The sequence below is a fragment of the Mesoplodon bidens genome (assembly GCF_964165515.1).
Source record: "Mesoplodon bidens genome assembly, chromosome: 3".
NCBI classification, from domain to species: Eukaryota; Metazoa; Chordata; class Mammalia; order Artiodactyla; family Ziphiidae; genus Mesoplodon; species Mesoplodon bidens.
In genome coordinates this window covers 64,014,380-64,034,615 of record NC_138178.1, presented here as the reverse complement: position 1 = coordinate 64,034,615, position 20,236 = coordinate 64,014,380, and the positions used below count along the sequence as shown (strand labels likewise).

The following is a 20,236-nucleotide window of genomic DNA, read 5'->3' as shown; positions in this document are numbered from 1 at the left end:
TGGCAGAGCCAGGATTCCAATATGACTCCCTACCTTAAAATTCCCTCATCTCGATTCCCATGTCTTGTTTTTCCACCTTCCACTCCACTAGGTTGAAGATGAAAGAGGAAGAATGGCGAGAAGCTCAGAGAGGCTTTAACAAGGTGTGGAGAGAGCAAAATGAGAAGTACTACTTGAAATCTCTGGACCACCAAGGCATCAACTTTAAACAAAATGACACCAAGGTCCTGAGGTCTAAGAGCTTACTCAACGAGATTGAGAGTATCTATGATGAGGTGAGCTGGAGGTCTCTACATCTGTGTGAAGTCCCCAGTCTGTATGTTCAGCATAGCTTTGACTGCTGCAGGTTATCTTTGTTATATGAATATGAGACCCTTCAAAACTTGTTGATTCTTGCTTCATAGCATAGACTTCTATTCCCGATTCTGCCATTTTAAATCTAAGCCTCACTAAACTGTTTCCCATCCTGGTTTCAGTTCATGCCCACTCCCCCCTCTCCCACTTCTCTCCCTATTTGTTTCCTTCTAACAGTACCTTATATTCCTTCGTGTAGCCCATCTCAACTTCCCACAGCTTAAAATACTATCATTGATCCCCAGACTTTTTTTTTTTTTTTGGCCACACTGTGTGGCTTGTGGGATTTTAGTTCCTCGAAGCTGGGCCCTCCACACTGAGAGTGTGGAGTCCTAACCACTGGACCGCCAGAGAACTCCCCATAGACTCTTCCTAATGTTTGTTTGACATCCTTACCAGGATTATATAGAGTACTGGGAGTTAGGATACAGAGATGAATAAGAAATTAATCCTGCTTTCTTTGAGCTCACAGTCTTAGGGGATGGATAGAAACAAATACAGTGTGATTGAGAATTCCTAGAAGTGGTGTGATCTTGAATTTGAAAAAACTTTGTATTATGAAACTATCAAACATACACAAAAGGGGAGGGAATAGTGAAGTGAGTTCTTACATAAACTTAATCTCCTCTATTTTGCCAATTTTGTTATATCTGCCACCTTCCACACTCCCACCCCAGAAGGATTTTAAAGTAAATCCTAGACTTCATATCGTATTCTCCATAAATACTAATCCGGAATTTTAAAAGATGGTCCCAGTTCTGTCCCATTGTCTCTTATAAGTCTTCAATGTCTGGAAGGCACTGATCATTTTGGTGTCAAACCACATCTCGCACATTATCTTTTTGTTTCTGGAAGTTTTGGATTGGAAAATAATGGCCACTGTGGTTAATAGAAAGTACTGCTGGTGCAGTCTCATAGGTCTGTTTGTTGTTTCAGTAGGTACGTCGCATAATACTTTGTCTCTCTCTCCTGTTAGAGGCAAGAGCAGGCTACGGAAGAAAATGCTGGTGTACCTGTTGGCCCACACCTCTCACTTGCCTACGAAGACAAACAGATTCTGGAAGATGCTGCTGCTCTGATTATCCACCATGTGAAGAGGCAGACAGGCATTCAGAAGGAGGACAAATATAAAATCAAGCAAATCATGCATCATTTTATTCCAGATCTGCTCTTTGCTCAGAGAGGTGATCTCTCGGATGTAGAGGAAGAGGAAGAAGAAGAGATGGATGTAGATGAAGCCACAGGGGCGGCTAAGAAGCACAATGGTGTTGGGGGCAGTCCCCCTAAGTCCAAGCTACTGTTTAGTAACACAGCAGCTCAGAAGTTAAGAGGGATGGATGAAGTATACAACCTCTTCTATGTTAATAATAACTGGTATATCTTTATGCGACTGCACCAGATACTCTGCTTGAGGCTGCTGCGGATTTGTTCCCAAGCTGAACGGCAAATTGAAGAAGAAAACCGAGAGAGAGAGTGGGAACGGGAAGTGTTGGGCATAAAGCGAGACAAGAGTGACAGCCCCGCCATCCAGCTACGTCTCAAAGAACCTAGTGAGTGCTTAGATTGTCAGTCTACAGAAGATGTGAGGGGTTGGGGACCTCAGGGCCTGGTTAGATTCAGGACTGCTTTCTTTTATACATAGAGCACAGGCAGGCCTTAGAGGCTGGCTAGGTTCAAATCCTAGCACCGCAATTTACTGGATGTGTGACCTTACTTAAACTCTGTGAACCTGTTTATCTGTAAAATGGAGGTACTACTTGTCTCTCGGGGTTGTTGGGACAATTGGAGAAAATATGTGAAGCACCCTGTGCACTGCTTGGATCATGGACACTCAGTAGCTGGTACTATGGACACCAGGGAAGTGGGTGTCAGTTACTGTCAGTTTCCCAAATGGCAGATCTCTAGGTTATTGCAAAGTGTTTGAAAGGACAGAGACCTTGGTTTCATTCCATGACAGAACATAAATTCCTAGTTCATGCCTGAGACAGATGCAAAAGAGGAGATGGGGACTTGAGAGGTGGTTTGAGACAGCAGAACAGGCAGAACAGGAATGAAGACAGAAGGCTCAGGGAAGGAAAAGAAATGAGGATTAAGGAGGCCACCATATCCTCTGAGTAATTCTATGCCGCTTGCTTCTAGATATCTCCTTAGGTTATAAGTTAGGTACTTAAGCTGTGAGCCAAAAGCTTTTTTGTGAAGCCTTTCTTCTGTGCTCTTTAGGAAATAGCCAGTCTTTGGAGTGAATTATCCTTTCTTTTCTTTTCTTTCTTTTTTTTTTTTCTTAAACTGTTACTGGTGTAAGAAGCCCATTTGAAGCCCTGGCCTTCTATCTGTTGAAGAGCTAATGAACCTGGGAATTAATTCTAAAAGCCTTTATCTGGATTAATACTAGCTTGAGAGACTTCAGTATAGTGATTCCATCTGCTTGGGTAGAAATGAGACAGAAAATGGCCTAATCCTGGCTTGACCATTGACTTAACCTGGTTTGAGGCTTACACTTTGTTCTTGAGTAATAATGTCAAACCTCACACTGATCGTGGGTCATGTGGTTTGCGCTAATAGCACTCATAGCTTTATTCTGACATGGAAGCATTTTTTCATGGCAGTAGCACGGCCCGTTCCTGTGCTGTGGATCTGAACAAGGTAATGTTCTGTAATGAAACTCAGGCCAGTTGCTGCTTTTAAACAGTAGTTGTCCTGTTTAACCTGTCTTGAATGAATCCATCACACTTTAGATAAATGGAAATGGACTCAGCTTTTGCTCTCAGCCTTTTTTCCCCTATATTTTTCAAAGAGATAACTAAATGTCAAAGACAAAGAGTTCTTGTTGTAATTTTGTTTTCATTTCAGTGAACTTTTTATTGAAGTGCGACACATATACCGAAAAGTATACACATCCGAATTGTGTAGCTCAGCGAATTTTTACAAAGCAAACACACCTGATAACCAGCACCCTGATCAAGAAACAGAATATAACCAGTAGCCCCGTTGTGCCACAGTCTTGATTGCCAGCGCTGGAGATCAGAGTTGCCTGTTTTTGAGCTTTATGTAAATGGGTCTTACTTTAGTAAACTAAAGGCGGAGTCCTTTCACCTTTCCTTGTGCACTCTGCTAGTTGCCAGACGTCTCTGTAACAACTGATAAGATTCCAGCTGGTGGTTGAAGTGATTCATATGCAGCAAGTACAAATCATTTAATGTAATTTGTGAAGTACAATATTGGGAATCCATTTTTAAACAAAAGGACTTTGACAAATGCAGATCACTTCATTATTCATAGAGGATTTAATTTGCACTCCTCTTTTTCTGTTCCCGAGAGGTTTCCCAGTGCTAGAGTATGGTTCCGTCTGCCTTTTCTCTTCAGCCCTTGATGCTGCATTGAAAGAGCTGTATGAGCAGGTGACCCATGTGAGGGATGCTCTTTGCAGGCTGCGAGAGCAGGTTCCTCTCTTAGCAGCGGAGCCAAGAACTTTTTGAAGAAACTTCTTCCCTGGGATATTTTGCTCTCCTGTCACGCATAGCCAGGCCATACTGTAAATAAGTGTTTTTCAGGCATGGTCATTCGGAGTGTTAGAAGCCGCTGTTAAAGTTGCAGAGTCACTCTCCTTTAATAGAAAGTGCTGGGGGTTGTAGCCACCTGTCAGATCTCATCTCTCTGCAGCAGACTAAACACCTAGGTTTGTTCTGTTAAGTGATCTTTAGGCCAGCTGTGGGATTTGCCCTGCCTTCTCTTCCGATCTTTCCTTAGCGGGGTAAGGCCTCATTTCTCCCATCTCTCCCACAGTGGACGTTGATGTAGAAGATTATTACCCAGCTTTCCTGGATATGGTGCGGAGCCTGCTGGATGGCAACATAGACTCTTCACAGTATGAAGATTCGCTAAGAGAGATGTTTACCATTCATGCCTACATTGCCTTTACCATGGACAAACTCATCCAGAGCATTGTCAGACAGGTGAGGTCATGGCGGAGGCTAGGGTTGGTGAGGGAGAAAGTCTACAGATGGATTCAGGAAAGAGAAAAGGCAAGATTTCTGTTGGGAAAGCAAAGTCAGTTTCCTCATATAATGATGTTTATGAACGCATGGTTCTGTAGAGGGGAGGGAGAGGTTAATGTGATGTGATGTCGGATTTCTCCTGTTAACAGAGTGGCAGTACTTCAGCCATGTGGTTGACTCCTTTGCTTTGCTCAGCGTGCCCTGGGAGTATGAGCCTACCTGAGACCTGATGTTTTACCCCCAGCACTGGTCCTGACCCCCTGCCCTACCCTCCCAGCTCTTACGTCGGGTACCAGGCGTGAGCTCAGTTTCCTCTTCTGTAGGTGTTGGTAATTCTATGGACTTTCCTTATTTAACACTTGAAGTTCTTTTTACAGGAAGGGTTTCATACAACATCTTTTATAATACTCTGTCCACTTCACTATCTGAGGTTCCCTCTGAGTTAGATTTGTAGTTGGTTTTGTGGTTTATTCTTGTGGCACCCTGGAAGTTTGTAAATATGTTGTTCTTTACAACAATAATTTTATAGCAAATAACATGTAATAGGTTTCCATTCCTTTGCCTTTAGTTCTGAACTTTTGAAGGGATCAGAGTCTGTTGTTAGTGCACCACTTTCTTTAAAGTGAAAACTTTTTTTTTTTTTTGCGGTACGTGGGCCTCTCACTGTTGTGGCCTCTCCCGTTGCGGAGCACAGGCTCCGGACGCACAGGTTCAGCAGCCATGGCTCACGGGCCCAGCCGCTCCGCGACACGTGGGATCTTCCCGGACCGGGGCACGAACCCGTGTCCCCTGCATCGGCAGGCGGACTCTCAACCACTGCGCCACCAGGGAAGCCCAAAGTGAAAACTTTTAAAAAGAAAATTCTAATTCTAGAGTCCACACCACTACTATGGAAAGAAAAGCTTGTTGCTCAGTGTTTTCCTTGGATAAAATATGGAATCCCTTCGCAAAGTACTCATGCTTTTGCCTTGAATTTAGAAGAATGCATGGCTCTGCACCCCTCTCACAGGATCTATTCAGAGTCAAGGAATGTTGCTTCACATAACTGAATCTTGGCATCTTCACAAAAGTTGTCAGGCAGAGAGCTGAAAGTTGAAGTGGTTATTAGGGCTCCCCTTAAGGGGTCTTAATGGTGATGGACAGAAATCTTTACATGTATACAATCAGCTATGGTCATAATTTTTGAGAGACTAATGCCTGTTAATGTCCCCTAGATTTACATAAAAGACTTCAGTTACCATGTGCTTATGTTTCTGTTTACAAGTTTGCTGTTGCTACAGCTAGAAGTAAAGTCTTTCGTACTACCAGTACAACTTTAAAAATCTAATACAACCAGCTTATTTATTTTTTTATAAGCCCAAGGTTGGTTTTTTAAACAATAGATATAATTAGTCCATTTACTAGAAGCACCTGCTTATGATTTTGAGTCAATAATATGTAAGGTCCAATCTTTTTTTATGGAGACAGGTTTTATCCAGAAATCTGAATCCAGTGTTTTTAAAATACGTTTATGCTCCTCAGCTTAACTCCTGAATTGGAGGCATAACATTTCTTACTCTCCTTATCTCCTTTGCTGTTCTCCCAGAGTTCATTGCTGACTGGAGGTGGAACATATATTTCAAGGTCAAACCATATATTTATCTTACTTTTCTAGACTAGTTTAAGAGGGGTTTGTCTTAAGAATACAATAGTCAGTCTCACAGACATCTGGTGTGGGACTCAAAATATGGCCAGACTATCTAGGGGTTAGACTGGGGAGGTTTTTTTTTTCCCTCTCCTGTGTGCCTCCTTTCTGGACATCTCCCCCATTCTCATGCTTCTCTCTTCTGATGAACACTCAGCACATACTCAAGGCTTCTCCAGCACCTGAGGCTTTCACTTGCCATGGCAGTGCCTCCATCCAGGTGCTCCTCTGTAAAAAGTCTACCAGACACACTCATTGTGTCATTTCAATTTAGCAGGAGAGAGAATCTAACCAGCCTAGCGTTGGGTCGAGAGTTGCCTAGTTGTCCCTGGATTTATAATGCTGCCCTTTCCAAAGACTAGAAGGGGCCAGATATCCAAGGAGAGGGTGTGGATAGGGAGTCGGTGACGTGGTCTCCTTTTACAGGAAGGTATAAAGAAGAAGTATCTACATGATAGAGACCATGCTTTGGACATGCACTGCTTTTTTTCTCTCTTAAACACTGTATTTTAAGCCTTCCCCCGTATTATCAAGTTATCATAAGCATTATTTTAATGGTCACGTTAAAAGCCGTTGTATAGACGAGTTGTAATTTAACCATCTCCAGTTGCTGGCCTTTCTACCACCATCAGGTCACTCACCCTTCTGACCTTGCACCTTGTCCATTTATCTACAAATACACATACTTGTCATTTAAGAGGTTTTTAAATGTTAAAAATAAGTAGTTGTCATAGTTACTAGCACTTCAAAAAGAGTGTATCTTCCTAAAAATAGAATGGCTTAGTGGTTATGAGAATTTTAAAGTAAAATAGACAAATTGATACTGTAATTAACATTTTGCTTTCTTGTATCTGTTTTTCACATTCTCTGGCATTTTAATGGGTAAAGTTTCATTTGAGATAATTTTTATTTCACAGTAGATATATCATCATGACCTATGAGAATAGAATCTCTGAAAGATTCAACTTTCTAGTCATCAGATAGTTTAATAAGATAGTTTCAGAAGTTACCAGTAGTCAGTCGTGATTGACCTGTGTTGAAAATGAGTTAATTTACCTACAGTTTTAAATACTATACTTTTATTATCAGATGTGGAAAAATAGGGGGTGTGTTAGAAAGAATATTAGTCCTAACTCAGCTCCTTCAGCCGAGCACCCATGACAGCTTAATTCAGTAACAACTTCCTCAGTGCCTATTGAGTTTCAGACTTTATACTAGGGCTGTGAATGTAGACGTGGATCTTGCTTTCATGGTTCTCCGAAGTCCCTCTCCTCACCTTAGCACACGAGTTTTCTTATCTAACATGTAAATTTGTCTCATATATCAATATAATAGGGTACCCTTCTCCAGCCTGCTTCCCAGGGTAGTTGTGTGGATCAACTGAGAATACGTATGAAAGGAAATTGTAAATGGTAAAGAAGTGCCATAAAATTAGGAAGCCATGGAAATTTTCTTATTTTTTTTAAGTTCCTTAGAACTTTAAATAAGCAGCACATTAGCCTGAGTTGCTTATGGTTTTGCTTTTAAATATATATGAACATTTTATTCATGGACCAGAGATATGGTTGAAGATTTTGGCTTGGTTATTCTCCAAGAAAATAAGATAGTGGTTTTGTATGATTAATGTTCTAAAATTATCAACCAGAAAAACCTTTTTGAGCTGAGTGATTGGAACCACCAAAGGAAGGCTGAGTGTATGACGGGAGAACTATATTTTTGGTTCCTTGATGACTTGTCTTTGCTTGATTCCAGCTGCAGCACATCGTGAGTGATGAGATCTGTGTACAAGTGACTGACCTGTACCTGGCGGAAAACAATAATGGGGCCACTGGAGGCCAGCTGAACACGCAGACCTCAAGGAGCCTCCTGGAGTCAACATATCAGCGGAAGGCTGAGCAGCTCATGTCAGATGAGAATTGCTTTAAGGTGAGAGGTACTCAGGTAGTCAGGGACCATGCTGACAACAGTGTGAGCTGTTGGGGCTCTCTCCACCAGAAGTCAAAGCCATACCAGGGTACTTTGACCCAGTGATTGCACTCCTAGACCGCCTTGGAGAGCCTGTGAACTCACTGGAAGAAATGCAAAAAACATGGAAAAGTAAAGTCTCTTGTGGGTAGTCTGTGTCTTGCCTTTTAAAAAAATTAGCTCTTACATATGATTTTTATAATTTTGTATTCTCAACATTTTTAGGGGTATTAAATGCTTCGTAAATATTATTGTTTAAAAGTGTAATCCATGGTCGTTGTAGAAAAGATAGGAAATGCAGAGAAAAGAAAAACTAGTCACCTACAGTTCTTCCCAGAAATAATCATTGATGGCATTTCTAAACTTTTCTATGCTTGTATATATTTTGGAAAAGATTATACTGGGCAAAATGTTCTGAAACTTATTTCGCTCAATTAGCAACACCTCTGGGTCTTCAGCATCTTTTTACGACTATTTGATATTTAATTTTTTTTTTCCCCCCCCCCCGGTACGTGGGCCTCTCACTGTTGTGGCCTCTCCCGTTGCGGAGCACAGGCTCCGGACGCACAGGCTCAGCAGCCATGGCTCACGGGCCCAGCCGCTCCGCGGCATGTGGGATCTTCCCAGACCGGGGCACGAACCCGTGTCCCCTGCATCGGCAGGCGGACTCTCAACCACTGCGCCACCAAGGAAGCCCGATATTTAATTTTATAGAAAATTATGCCTGTCTAGTTGGACATTTAGGTTGTTTCCGGTTTTCCACCATTATAATAGCTAATTAGAAAAGCAAATAGCTGGAAACAGTCTAGGTGTCCAACCCTTTACGGGAATGGTTAATGGCAGCCTATTATGTGAATGCTGGATGGCATATTTTGCAGCTCTTAAAAGTTAATTATAAATTATAAAAATACTGAAACAAAGGACACAAAATTATGTGTGTTATGATTGCATCTATGTAATAAGCGTGTATAGTTGAACAAAGCCTGTATGTATTAATGTAAGGACAGGTTTAGGTGACCCAGAATAAGGTTTGTAGTTGGCCTAGCAGAGAGAGCTAAGCTAAATAAAAGTTTGACCTTGGTGGGCATGTTCCATGCACTTTAATGATCTGACCCTCAAATTTTTCACTTAGTTGTCTGCTTCTACTTTCAGCTATTTCTTTAGTTTCTGATCTATCACCTGTACTGTTGGCTTAATTTAGAATCAAAGACCTGGAAACGAGTTTTCTAGTTCAGTCACAGATCTAATGTTCTACTATCCGAGGACTTTCCCACTACAGAAGAGATTTCCTAAGCCTTTCAGAGTTTTAAATCTATAAATGTTTATTATGAGTTTAGTGGGTGTTTACTTTCATGGTGGACAGAATTATCACCCCCACCTACAATGAGTTAACAGTGTATTAAATTGTGTGGTGAGGGCCTATGAAGGAATGGGTAGATAAGAATAGTTGTCAGAATGGCAGAGGGAATAGCAGGAACAGAAGGCTTGGTAACCAGGAAAATTGTGTCATCACAGTAACCTTTTTCTTTCAGATGTTTACATAGAGAATAAAAGTCCATAGTATTAGCATTAAGCTAAGAATAAGCAGCCCTTCAAATCCCCTGCCCAGTCCCACCTCCCGCCTCCTCTCCCTTCATTTTTTTTCTATGCATATTCTACAGTGCTTTTTAAAAATCAGGCATGTTTAGCTCTCTGTATATCCATTCAGACTCTTATCTGTGCATTTGCATATATTGACACATAGATGTTTATATTGAAATAAATGATTAGATTTAGATTGGATTAGATAGCGTATTTTACATCTTTTTTTTTTTACTTAATGTCTTAGAATTTGCTCTATTTTGGTTTATATAGATCCAGCTCATTTTTTCAACTGCTGTGTCATACATAATAGTATGAATGTACCATAGTTTTTTGTGGGTTTTTTTGTTTGTTTGGGGTTTTTTGTTTTTTTTTTGGCTATGCCACATGGCCTGTGGGATATTAGTTCCCCCACCAGGGATGGAACCCGGGCCCCCAGCAGTGAAAGCGCCAAGTCCTTAACCACTGGACTGCCGGGGAATTCCCTGTACCATAGTTTTTTAAAAAATCATTGCCTCATGGGTAAACGTTTTAAACTATTTCCATTTTTTACTATCTCAAATAGTGCTTCACTGAACCGCATTTTGTTGTATTTGTATCCTTGCGTGCACGTGGTAGTGTTTGTTTAGGGTAGAGGCAGAGAAATGAAATTACTGGGTTAAATGGTATGCATATTTTAAAATTTAAACTTTAATGGATATTCCCATTTCACTCTCCAAAGTGACTGGCTATACCAGTGTGCGCTTTGATAAGAGCATTTATTTCCCCATTCTTAGTCAACACTTAGTATTATCAAACTTATTTTTGCCAGTTAGATGATTAGAAAAATATTTTAATTCACATTTCCCTGTTTGCTACTGTTTCCTATTTTTCTATTCTGTGTATTGCCTACTCGTATCCTTCACCTTTTGCGGGGGAGAGGGGTTGTAGTTCTTTTTTTTTTTTTTTTTTTTTTGCGGTACGCGGGCCTCTCACTGTTGTGGCCTCTCCCGTTGCGGAGCACAGGCTCCGGACGTGCAGGCTCAGCGGCCATGGCTCACGGGCCTAGCCGCTCCGCGGCATGTGGGATCTTCCCAGACCGGGGCACGAACCCGTGTCCCTTGCATCGGCAGGCGGACTCTCAACCACTGCACCACCAGGGAAGCCCTGTAGTTCTTTTTATGTACTTTTTCAAATATGATTTTCTTTGTCATCATTTTGCTGAAATCGATTGGTCTTCCCCTATGTCCTGTCCTTCAGTGCTCAGCTGAGTGTCACTTCAGTGAAGTGAAATCCTTCTCATTTCACTGAGGGGGAATAACATATTGCACATGTTTCTAGAGTAGTACCTTCGTAGTTATTTTGTTGTAATGTAAATATAGCTATTTGTATCCCTTTTCCTTCACTAAATTGAGCTCCTGCAAGCAAGAAGCCATGTTCTCTTCTGCGCGTGCCTCTGCCTAATAAATGGCAAACATTCAGTGACTATGTGTTAGTTGAATGAAGCCTAGGAGATTGGCAGAGGAGGCATGGAGAGGAGGTGGGGGTGTCCACATGGTAGAGGATCTTCACAGCCATAACCAAGGAAAAGGTATGAATTTTGTTGTGGTTGGCGAGCAGTGAAGCATTTTTAAGGACTAAATATTCCACTGGATTTGAGCTTTCAGGAAGATTAATAACACTGAGTAAGGAGGAGGGGAGGAATCAGAGTCATGTTTACAACTGGAGGCAGTTTCCAAATTTGGGTGATGGATGTGGGCAGTCTAATAATAAAGCTAGTCAAGACTTGGAGAGTGGTTGCAGAGGTCAGAGAGTTGGGGTGAACACATGGTAAAGGACCTAACAAGACAGGTGTCAGACAGGCGAGGAGCCTGTTGGGATGAAATTGAGTTCAGTTTTAGGCATGTAGAGGAGACTTGTCTTCTCAATATTACTTTGAAGGGTGGTTTCTTTACAGCAGTGGGACAAATCTCGACACTCTAGGTCATTCATCCTAAATCCAGGGGGGTTTAGCAAACTCCTAGGAGCAGTTTTTTTCAAATCTATTTTGGAAGTAACTATGTTTGTATGTGTGTATGTTATGTTCTTGTTACTTTTTAAATTTTACTAGCAAATAGGAATTCTTCTTCTCCAGAAGAACTGTGAACCAGAACTGGTTTCTGGTCCTGTTTGCTTACTGACTAGCTCTGTGGCCTTGAGAAATCAGAACTTTCTGAGTTTTAGGTTTTCCCTATGTAAAATGAAGAATGTTGAAATAAATGATCCTCAAGCTTTCTTCTAATCACTGATCTTCACCATGTGGTTCCTATAGTGATCTGGTCTGCAGGGAGCCCTTAGGATAAGGGCATTGAGAATCCTGGGATTCCAAAAGGAGAGATCTGTGTGCCATCACCATTTGATACTTCTTTTGTGCAAAATGTGACTTGGTTTTGCCTCTATCAGTGTACTGCTTTTAAATACGAATTTTAAAAAAAATCACACAAATAGTATTAGCTGAACTCAATTTCAAGTATGATTGGTACCATTGCAGCAGATCACTTCTTATGTTGATGTTTTGTGTTCCTTACCTCATGGTATGTGTGATTTCTTGGGTAGTCTTTATTGTGGAGGAAATGTGATTGCTGTTTTTCTGTTTGATGTTTTCCATTTCACTTTGGTATGAGGAGTTTCCTTTTTTTTTAAACACTGTAGACTTGTTTACATCTTTGTATCAAGTCCCATAAATGGGATTATCAAGTGAAATGGCATTGACATTTTATGGTTCTGACTTTTGAGCACTCTTTCTGATACTGATTTTTAGCTAATTCAAGAAGTAAGAAACATGAAATGGTGCTTCTTGCTCTGACATTTCATTTTGCTGGTAGCAAGATTGGACCTTTGCCTTTTTATCACCTGCTAAGCTTTTGAGTTATCTTCCTCATCTCTTCAATTGGAGCAAAATTTTTTTTATAACTTTATTGCCTCCCCACCTCTCAACCCTTGAGAATCTAGTTAACAGCTTTGGAGATGGTCTTTTGTTTACATTCAGGTTTCTTATTTGCAGCTTATGTTCATTCAGAGCCAAGGCCAGGTTCAGCTGACCATCGAGCTTTTGGACACGGAAGAGGAGAACTCGGATGACCCTGTAGAAGCAGAGGTATGGATGAGTATACTGCAGAAACTGGGGAGAGTATGTCATGTTCTGAGAGTCTGCCCAGTGAGTGTCTTCTAGAAGCCCAGCCAGCGTTAGCCTGTTTAAGGGTCAGGACCTGATGCTTAAGTACGGGTCATTTCAGCCATATCTTCAGCTGAAGAGAAGGACTGCCTGGTGGTAAGATATTTAGGATTGATGGCAGTCTCATCTGCTTTCAGGAAAGCCCTCTCCTCTGAGGAAATCTCATGGTTGGCAGCTTTCTTGTTTTTCTCCTAAAGCACAAGAAACAACAAATGAGGTGCCATCTGCCCAGTATCATCTTGACCCTTTGTGTTAATGTTTACTTTTTATTGGGATAGATGGAGCCAGGAGTTCTCAACCCCACGGGGTAGGCGGAGTGAGTTGGTTATCATAGTTGGGTCTAGCAGGTAATATTAATGAGAAATGCAAGCCACATGTATGTATGATGCTGAGGGCATATGGAGGGGAGGAGACTGTTGTTTTATGGGAATATTGGCTCATGGTTGCCAAATCTTAAATTTTTTTAAAAAGAGATGCCAGAAATTTAGATTTTGATGTGAAAGATACTGATTTTCAAACATTTGCCACCATACATTTTGTTCTTTAACAAAACCCTCTGTAGGGAAATAAAACTTGTCAGTGAGCCAGCTTCTAACCATTTATGACTTCTGGTAACTGTTAAGTATCTCAGAGAAACTTTAGGTTTTGCATTCTCACAGATTTTTTTAAGCTGTGTTTTAATACCAAGTAACAAGCATGTCGTTATGAAAGAGATTTTTTTTGATCTTGTATTTAAGTATTTCAGACATTTTAGTCATAGAATTTGCTAGACAACCTGATGAGGTTGGAGTTCAGTTTTTGTGCTCTCTCCCCCACCCCCATTTTGTGTTTACAATCCTAGCGCTGGTCAGACTATGTGGAGCGATACATGAATTCTGATACTACCTCTCCTGAGCTTCGTGAGCACCTGGCACGGAAACCAGTGTTTCTCCCACGGTGAGTGAACCAACTCATGTATCGGCAGCATAACACTAATGCACAGTCCAGGAACGAGGAGTCAGATGACTTTCAGTTTCTTGGTTTTCACTTATTCTGTTGTTCTGTCTACTGAGGATGCTAATTCAGGGTTTGTATGGTTTTTACACCATGAGCTTACCTGGAGCATGTGCCAACGCATCGGGGAGGCAAGAGTTTTAGGAGTCAGTAGTAACTTCCCTTTAGGAATGTGTGTCAGAGTCTTCAAGGTTTGATGATTCACTTGGAGGACTCAAGGACTCAGCATGTAGGCACACCCACAGTGATGGTTTACTGTAGCGAAAGGATACAAAGCTACATCAGCAAAGGGAGAAGGTGCCTGTGACAAAATCAGAGGACACCAGGCGCAAGCTTCTAAGGGGCTGTGACTTCGACTGGAGGCACAAGGACACTCTTCATTCCCCCAGCAGCAAATTATGACAATATGTTCGAGATGCTGCCTATCAGAGAAGCTCATTGGAGACTTGGTACTGGGGGTTTTATTGGGTGCTAGTCCTGCAGGCACCGTCTGCCTAGCTTGTACCAAAATTCCAGACTTCCAGAAGGAAAGCAGGTTTTCAGCATAAACCATTTATTTTGTACAAACAGTTTAGGTACAATGAGGCACTCTTATCATTCAGGGAATGGGGGAAACTCTCCCAAAATCCAAGATGCCTGAACCCAGCCAAGGGACAACCTTGTAAGCAGGGTTTTCAAAGGATAGCAGTCTTAGGCCTGCTATGTTAACTCTCTTCACGGAATTTTAAAAATTTCCTGGGCTTCCCTGGTGGCGCAGTGGTTGAGAGTCTGCCTGCCAATGCAGGGGACGCGGGTTCGTGCCCCGGTCCGGGAAGATCCCACATGCCGCGGAGCAGCTGGGCCCGTGAGCCACGGCCGCTGAGCGTGTGCGTCCGGAGCCTGTGCTCCACAACGGGAGAGGCCACAACAGTGAGAGGCCCGCGTACTGACAAAAAAAAAAAAAAAATTTCCTCCCCATATGTGGGCAAAAATTGTATGCTGGACTTCTGTCTGAGGATGAAGACAGAGTTTCAGAAGTAGAAAACAGGTTTTGCTGTAGTAGATTGGCTTTCTTCCTTCCCCAAATTTTGCGAATTGAAATCTCATGTCTTACATTCCCAGAAAGGTATTATCCCAGTATTATTAGACTTAGTCCTAATTGGAACATGGAAAGGGGTGAGAACAGAAGGGCCCTTCCAGCTTCTTCCATTCACTGAGTCATTTAACAGACTTCAAGTAGCTGCTCTGTGCCAGGCCCCTTTCTCAACAAAACAGATGTAGTCTCCATGCTTTTTAAAATTTATTTATTTTATTTATTTATTTTTGGCTGCATTGGGTCTTTGTTGCTGCGCACGGGCTTTCTCTAGTTGCGGCGAGCGGGGGCTGCTGTTCGTTGTGGTGCGTGGGCTTCTCACGGCAGTGGCTTCTCTTGTTGTGGAGCACAGGCTCTAGGCACGTGGGCTTCAGTAGTTGTGGCACGCAGGCTCAGTAGCTGTGGCTCACCGGCTCTAGAGCACAGACTCAGTAGTTGTGGCGCAAGGGCTTAGCTGCTCCGCAGCATGGTGGGATCTTCCTGGACCAGGGCTCAAACCTGTGTCCCCTGCATTGGCAGGCGGATTCTTAACCACTGCGCCACCAGGGAAGGCCCTCCATGCTTATGAAACAGTACAAATAAACATAACATTGTATGTTTCTCACCAGATTGGCAAAATTCTTAAAACGATTTGTTGTCTGTGTTATGGAGGGTGTGGGGAAGAGGGGAGGCACTTCGATTTACTGTGGGGGAAATATTGATACAATCATTCCAGGATCAGGGCAGTTAAAATGTATAGGACCTTTACCCTGGAACTTTCTTTTCTTTTCTTTTCTTTTTTTTTTTTTGCGGTACGCGTGCCTCTCACCGTTGCGGCCCCTCCCATTGCGGAGCACAGGCTCAGGACGCGCAGGCCCAGGGGCCATGGCTCACGGGCCCAGCCGCTCTGCGGGATGTGGGATCCTCCCAGACCGGGGCGCGAACCCGTGTCCCGTGCATTGGCAGGCGGGCTCCCAACCACTGCGCCACCAGGGAAGCCCTGGAACTTTCATTTTTAATAATTTGCCTTACAGCTATTACAGCTGAGGTTCTTCCTCAGTCTTTTTGTCCTTAAGACCCCTTACAGTCTTAGAGATTGAATACACCAAAAAACTTTTGTTTATGTGGATTATATCTAGTAATGTTTACCACATTAGAAATTAAAACTGAAAAACGTTTACTATGTTTATGAATTCATTAAAAACAATGCTAAATGCATTCTGTGTTATAAGTAATATTTTAATGAAAAGCTACTTCAACAAATTAGTGAAGAGTGGCATTGCTTTACATTTTTGTAAATCTGTTTCATGTCTGGCTTGATAGAAGAACAGCTGGATTCTCATATCTGCTTCTACAGCCATTCTGTTGCACTATTTTGTTTCGTCAAAATATGTGAAGAAAATCTGGCCTTACTGAAAAATGTAGCTGAAAAAAGTAGTATTTCCATATCCTTTCAGATAATTATGGATATTCTTTGATATGACAGCAGAACTGTCCAAGTAGTGGTTTCTTACAGGTTAGTTGCAGTATCCGTGAACTTCTCATGTGGTTATTTCAAAATCCATTGGTTTATCTTGTACTTTGAATTGTTTCATGCATGGTTTTATAACTTCACGCAGTTGGTTATTTGGAAAACGTTCGTTCACTAAGTTATGCAGACCTACCAAATGTTGACACGTCTTCATTTTACAGTATTCCCACCCCCCACCCAGCCCCCCCAAAAACACCACATTTATTAATATTGCTGTTGACCTTATCAGTCACATCTTTAAGTAGTGGGAAGTTGTCACACCTCATGCCGGCCAATACCAGTTTACCAAAATTCCGAGTTTTACTTGAAAGTAAATTTTATCATTGGCAACAAATGTGCTCAGTTGTTTTCCTTGAAGTACCAGTCTCCCGGGTTCATTTTTGAGAAAATATTTGCCAAATACCCCAGATTGGCTAGTCAGCTATTTCAGGTAAAAATGGCGAACCATGTGCAGCTGAAGCAGTGCTCAAGTGCTTTCCTTCATGAATCCCATTGTACTTTGGCACACAGAGGTACTTTATGTTTAGTTCCCATTTCATCACCCAGTATGTTAAAAAGATGTGAACTGGGCCTCCCTGGTGGCGCAGTGGTTGAGAGTCCGCCTGCCGATGCAGGGGATACGGGTTCGTGCCCCGGTCTGGGAGGATCCCATATGCCGCGGAGCGGCTGGGCCCGTGAGCCATGGCCTCTGGGCCTGCGCGTCCGGAGCCTGTGCTCCGCAACGGGAGAGGCCACAACAGTGAGAGGCCCACATACCGCAAAGAGAGAAAAAAAAAAAAAAAAAAAAAAAAAAAAAAAAAAAGATGTGAACTAAGGGGCTGGGATTCATCAATAATAAGAAACGTTACTGTTTCATCAAGGACATTCTTAAGTCAGACCAGCTTTCCTTTTTGAATTGCCAGTGTGTGGCCAGAGAAGAGTACAGAGATGTCTAAGGACAGATTGGTGCCATCACCAGTTTGTTTGTTTTTTAATAGTCACTATTATTTTTGCACTGCCAATGCTAATGTTAATACTGTTGGTTTTTTTTTTTTTTTTTTTTTTTTTTTTTTTCTTTTTGCGGTATGCGGGCCTCTCACTGTTGTGGCCTCTCCCGTTGCGGAGCACAGGCTCCGGATGCGCAGGCCCAGCGGCCATGGCTCACGGGCCCAGCCGCTCCGCGGCATATGGGATCCTCCCAGACCGGGGCACGAACCCGTATCCCCTGCATCGGCAGGCGGACTCTCAACCACTGCGCCACCAGGGAGGCCCTGGTTTTTTTTTTAAAGAAAGAAAGACAGACAGTGTTTTAGTATTACTGTGACAGTAGTTTTGATCCTACAACTTCCTAAAAAGCATCATGGGGGCCCCCAGTAGTCCTTGGACCAAAGAACTGCTGTCCTACGGAAATGTATATACACAAAGATATTCACTGAAGCAATGGTTTTAATAGCAAAGTGTAGGAAACAGTAGAATTGTCTAGCTGACAACCTTTCTCTGCTTGTGTTGGAGGGAATTAAGCCTGCCAAGGCATCCACTGATGTGAATTATCTTCTTTCCTAGATGTGTAGAATAGCACTAGTTATGTACCATCTGTGGGAGAATTGAAAATAATAGACATTTAAGTAATTTTCTGTGCTCTGTGGTTCAGATGAAGAACCTGATTAATTCCTATTAAGGAATTGTTCAATTAAGACACATTCCTCTGTAGCAGTTAAAGAGAATGACACAAATCTATGTGTAGTGAAATGAAAAAATCTTCATGACATTAAGTGAAAAATTGAGAGAGACCTAGAAGACTTTAAATGAAAACTGCTAACAGTGGCTACCTCTGCCAAGGCAAGTGGGATTTTGAGAATTGGGGTAGCGGGTAGTTGGCAATTGCTACTTTTTATTCTTTGTATCTCTGCAGTTGACAAAAAATTTTTTAAACAATAAAACCATTGGACATTTAAAAAATGTATGTAATTAAAATTGTCATAAGTGCTGTGAAGGCAAATAACAAGGAAAACTTTTGGGGCAGCCATGGGAACCTGCACCTGGAGGAGCTCTCATCCTGCAGGGCTTTGCTGCTTTGTAGGAATCTGCGGCGGATCCGGAAGTGTCAGCGTGGTCGAGAACAGCAGGAAAAGGAAGGGAAGGAAGGGAACAGCAAGAAGACCATGGAGAATGCGGATAGCCTGGATAAGCTGGAGTGTAGATTCAAGCTGAATTCCTATAAGATGGTGTATGTGATCAAGTCAGAGGACTACATGTATCGGAGGACCGCCTTACTCCGGGCTCATCAGGTGAGAACCAGTAACTGGAATTTCTCCACACTCTCCCTCCTCAGCCAGGACAAGGTCTGCCCCAGAGGCTTCTGGTTGTTTCTCTCCCTTTGTGAAAACCTCTTGGATTTGAGAATTGTTGAGTAAGGATGCCGTAACAAAATCCCACAGACTGCGTGGCTTAAACAACAGAAATTTATTGTCCTACAATTCTAGAGGTTGGAAGCCCAAGGTCGAAGTGTTGGCAGAGTTGTTTTGAACCTTCTGACGGCTGTGAGGGAAAAACTATGCCTTGCCTTTCCTAGCCTCTGGTGGTTTGCTGGCAATCATTGGCATTGCTTGGCTTGCATATTTCTGCCTTCATTTTTACATGGCATTCTCCCTAAATGCGTGTCTGTGTCCAAATTTCCCCCTTTTAAAGAATGCCAGCCGTGTGGGATTATGGGTCCACCCTACAACCGACAGTATGAGCTCACCTTAACTAATTACATCTGCAACAACGTTATTTCCAAATAACGTCACATTCTGGGGGGATGGAAGCTAGGATTTCAACATAAGAATTTGTGGGGACACAATTCAGTTGATAACAGCTGGTGGCACCTTCCAGTGAAGCTACTCCTAGCATTTACATTTCAGGTAGTATTGCTTGTATGAATCTTGTCTGTTTTTACATGCTACCTGAATTGTCAAAGTCCTAGTGCAGTTATGTACCAGGTACATAGGTACATAGGTATTGTGCCAGGCCCTGGGACTACAACCATGAGGTAGAGCATATAAGGTAGTGTGATGATGTGCACTACCAAGGAGAGAAACTAGGTGAAGTGATCAAGGGTAACTGGCAGGCAGGGCTCTGCTTTTGTTGGGGAAGACCTCTCTAAGGAGGTGTGACGCTTGAGGCCTGAACAATGACAAGGATCCAACCTGGTGCAGAGTTGGGGGTTGGTACTTTTTAGGCAAAGGAAACAAGCAAGCACAAGGCTGGGAGAGAGGAAAGGACTTGGCATTTTCAAGAAACTAAAAACATCAATGTGGCTTGCGCCATAGGGAAAGTGGGGTGCATGAAGCTGGAAGGGTGGGCAGAGGCTACATTACTTATTCTCATAGGCCGCGGTTTGGATTTTGTTTGAGGTACATTGAGACATCGTTGACAAAGACATAGACTGATGAGAGTGAGTGAGGGCATCAAGTTGGAAGGGCAGAGACCACTCGAAAGACTGTTTTCATTCATATGAGATGTGATGGCTACCCAGACTACCAGGGTTGTAGAGGAATTATAATTAGATTGGAGGGACTTCCCTGGTGGTCCAGGGGTTAAGATTCCAAGCTTCCAATGCAAGAGGCGTGGGTTCGATCCCTGGTCGGGGAACTAGGATCCCATATGCTGCGTAGCACAGCCAAAAAAAAAAAAAAAGATTGGACATATAACTGTCAGGATGTGGTAATGTTTGGATGTAGGGAGGTTAAGAGAAAGGGGAACATTAAGGATGATGCCTGGTGGTTTTTGTTTTTTGTTTTTGTTTCTTTGCTCATTTTGCTTGAGTAAATGGGAAGTTTAGGGGTACATCTGTTAATAGGAAGGGGTTACCAGGTTTGGGAGGCAGATGAAAAGACTACAGAACATTCAAGTGGGAACCCTAGGGTGG

At 42.5% G+C, this 20,236-nt stretch overlaps 1 protein-coding gene across 4 annotated transcripts in view; it reads left to right on the top strand.

Annotated features, from left to right (window-relative positions):
- Positions 1–20,236, top strand: part of SIN3A (SIN3 transcription regulator family member A) — a 66,611-nt gene that overhangs the window by 44,365 nt on the left and 2,010 nt on the right. For all 4 annotated transcript variants that reach the window (XM_081227780.1, XM_081227779.1, XM_081227781.1 and 1 more), the window contains exons 14-20: positions 92–275; positions 1,331–1,904; positions 4,138–4,307; positions 7,786–7,959; positions 12,602–12,694; positions 13,614–13,708; positions 18,407–18,614. In XM_081227780.1, the coding sequence (XP_081083906.1) occupies positions 92–275; positions 1,331–1,904; positions 4,138–4,307; positions 7,786–7,959; positions 12,602–12,694; positions 13,614–13,708; positions 18,407–18,614 (1,498 nt within the window). The remainder of the gene's footprint in view (positions 1–91; positions 276–1,330; positions 1,905–4,137; positions 4,308–7,785; positions 7,960–12,601; positions 12,695–13,613; positions 13,709–18,406; positions 18,615–20,236) is intronic.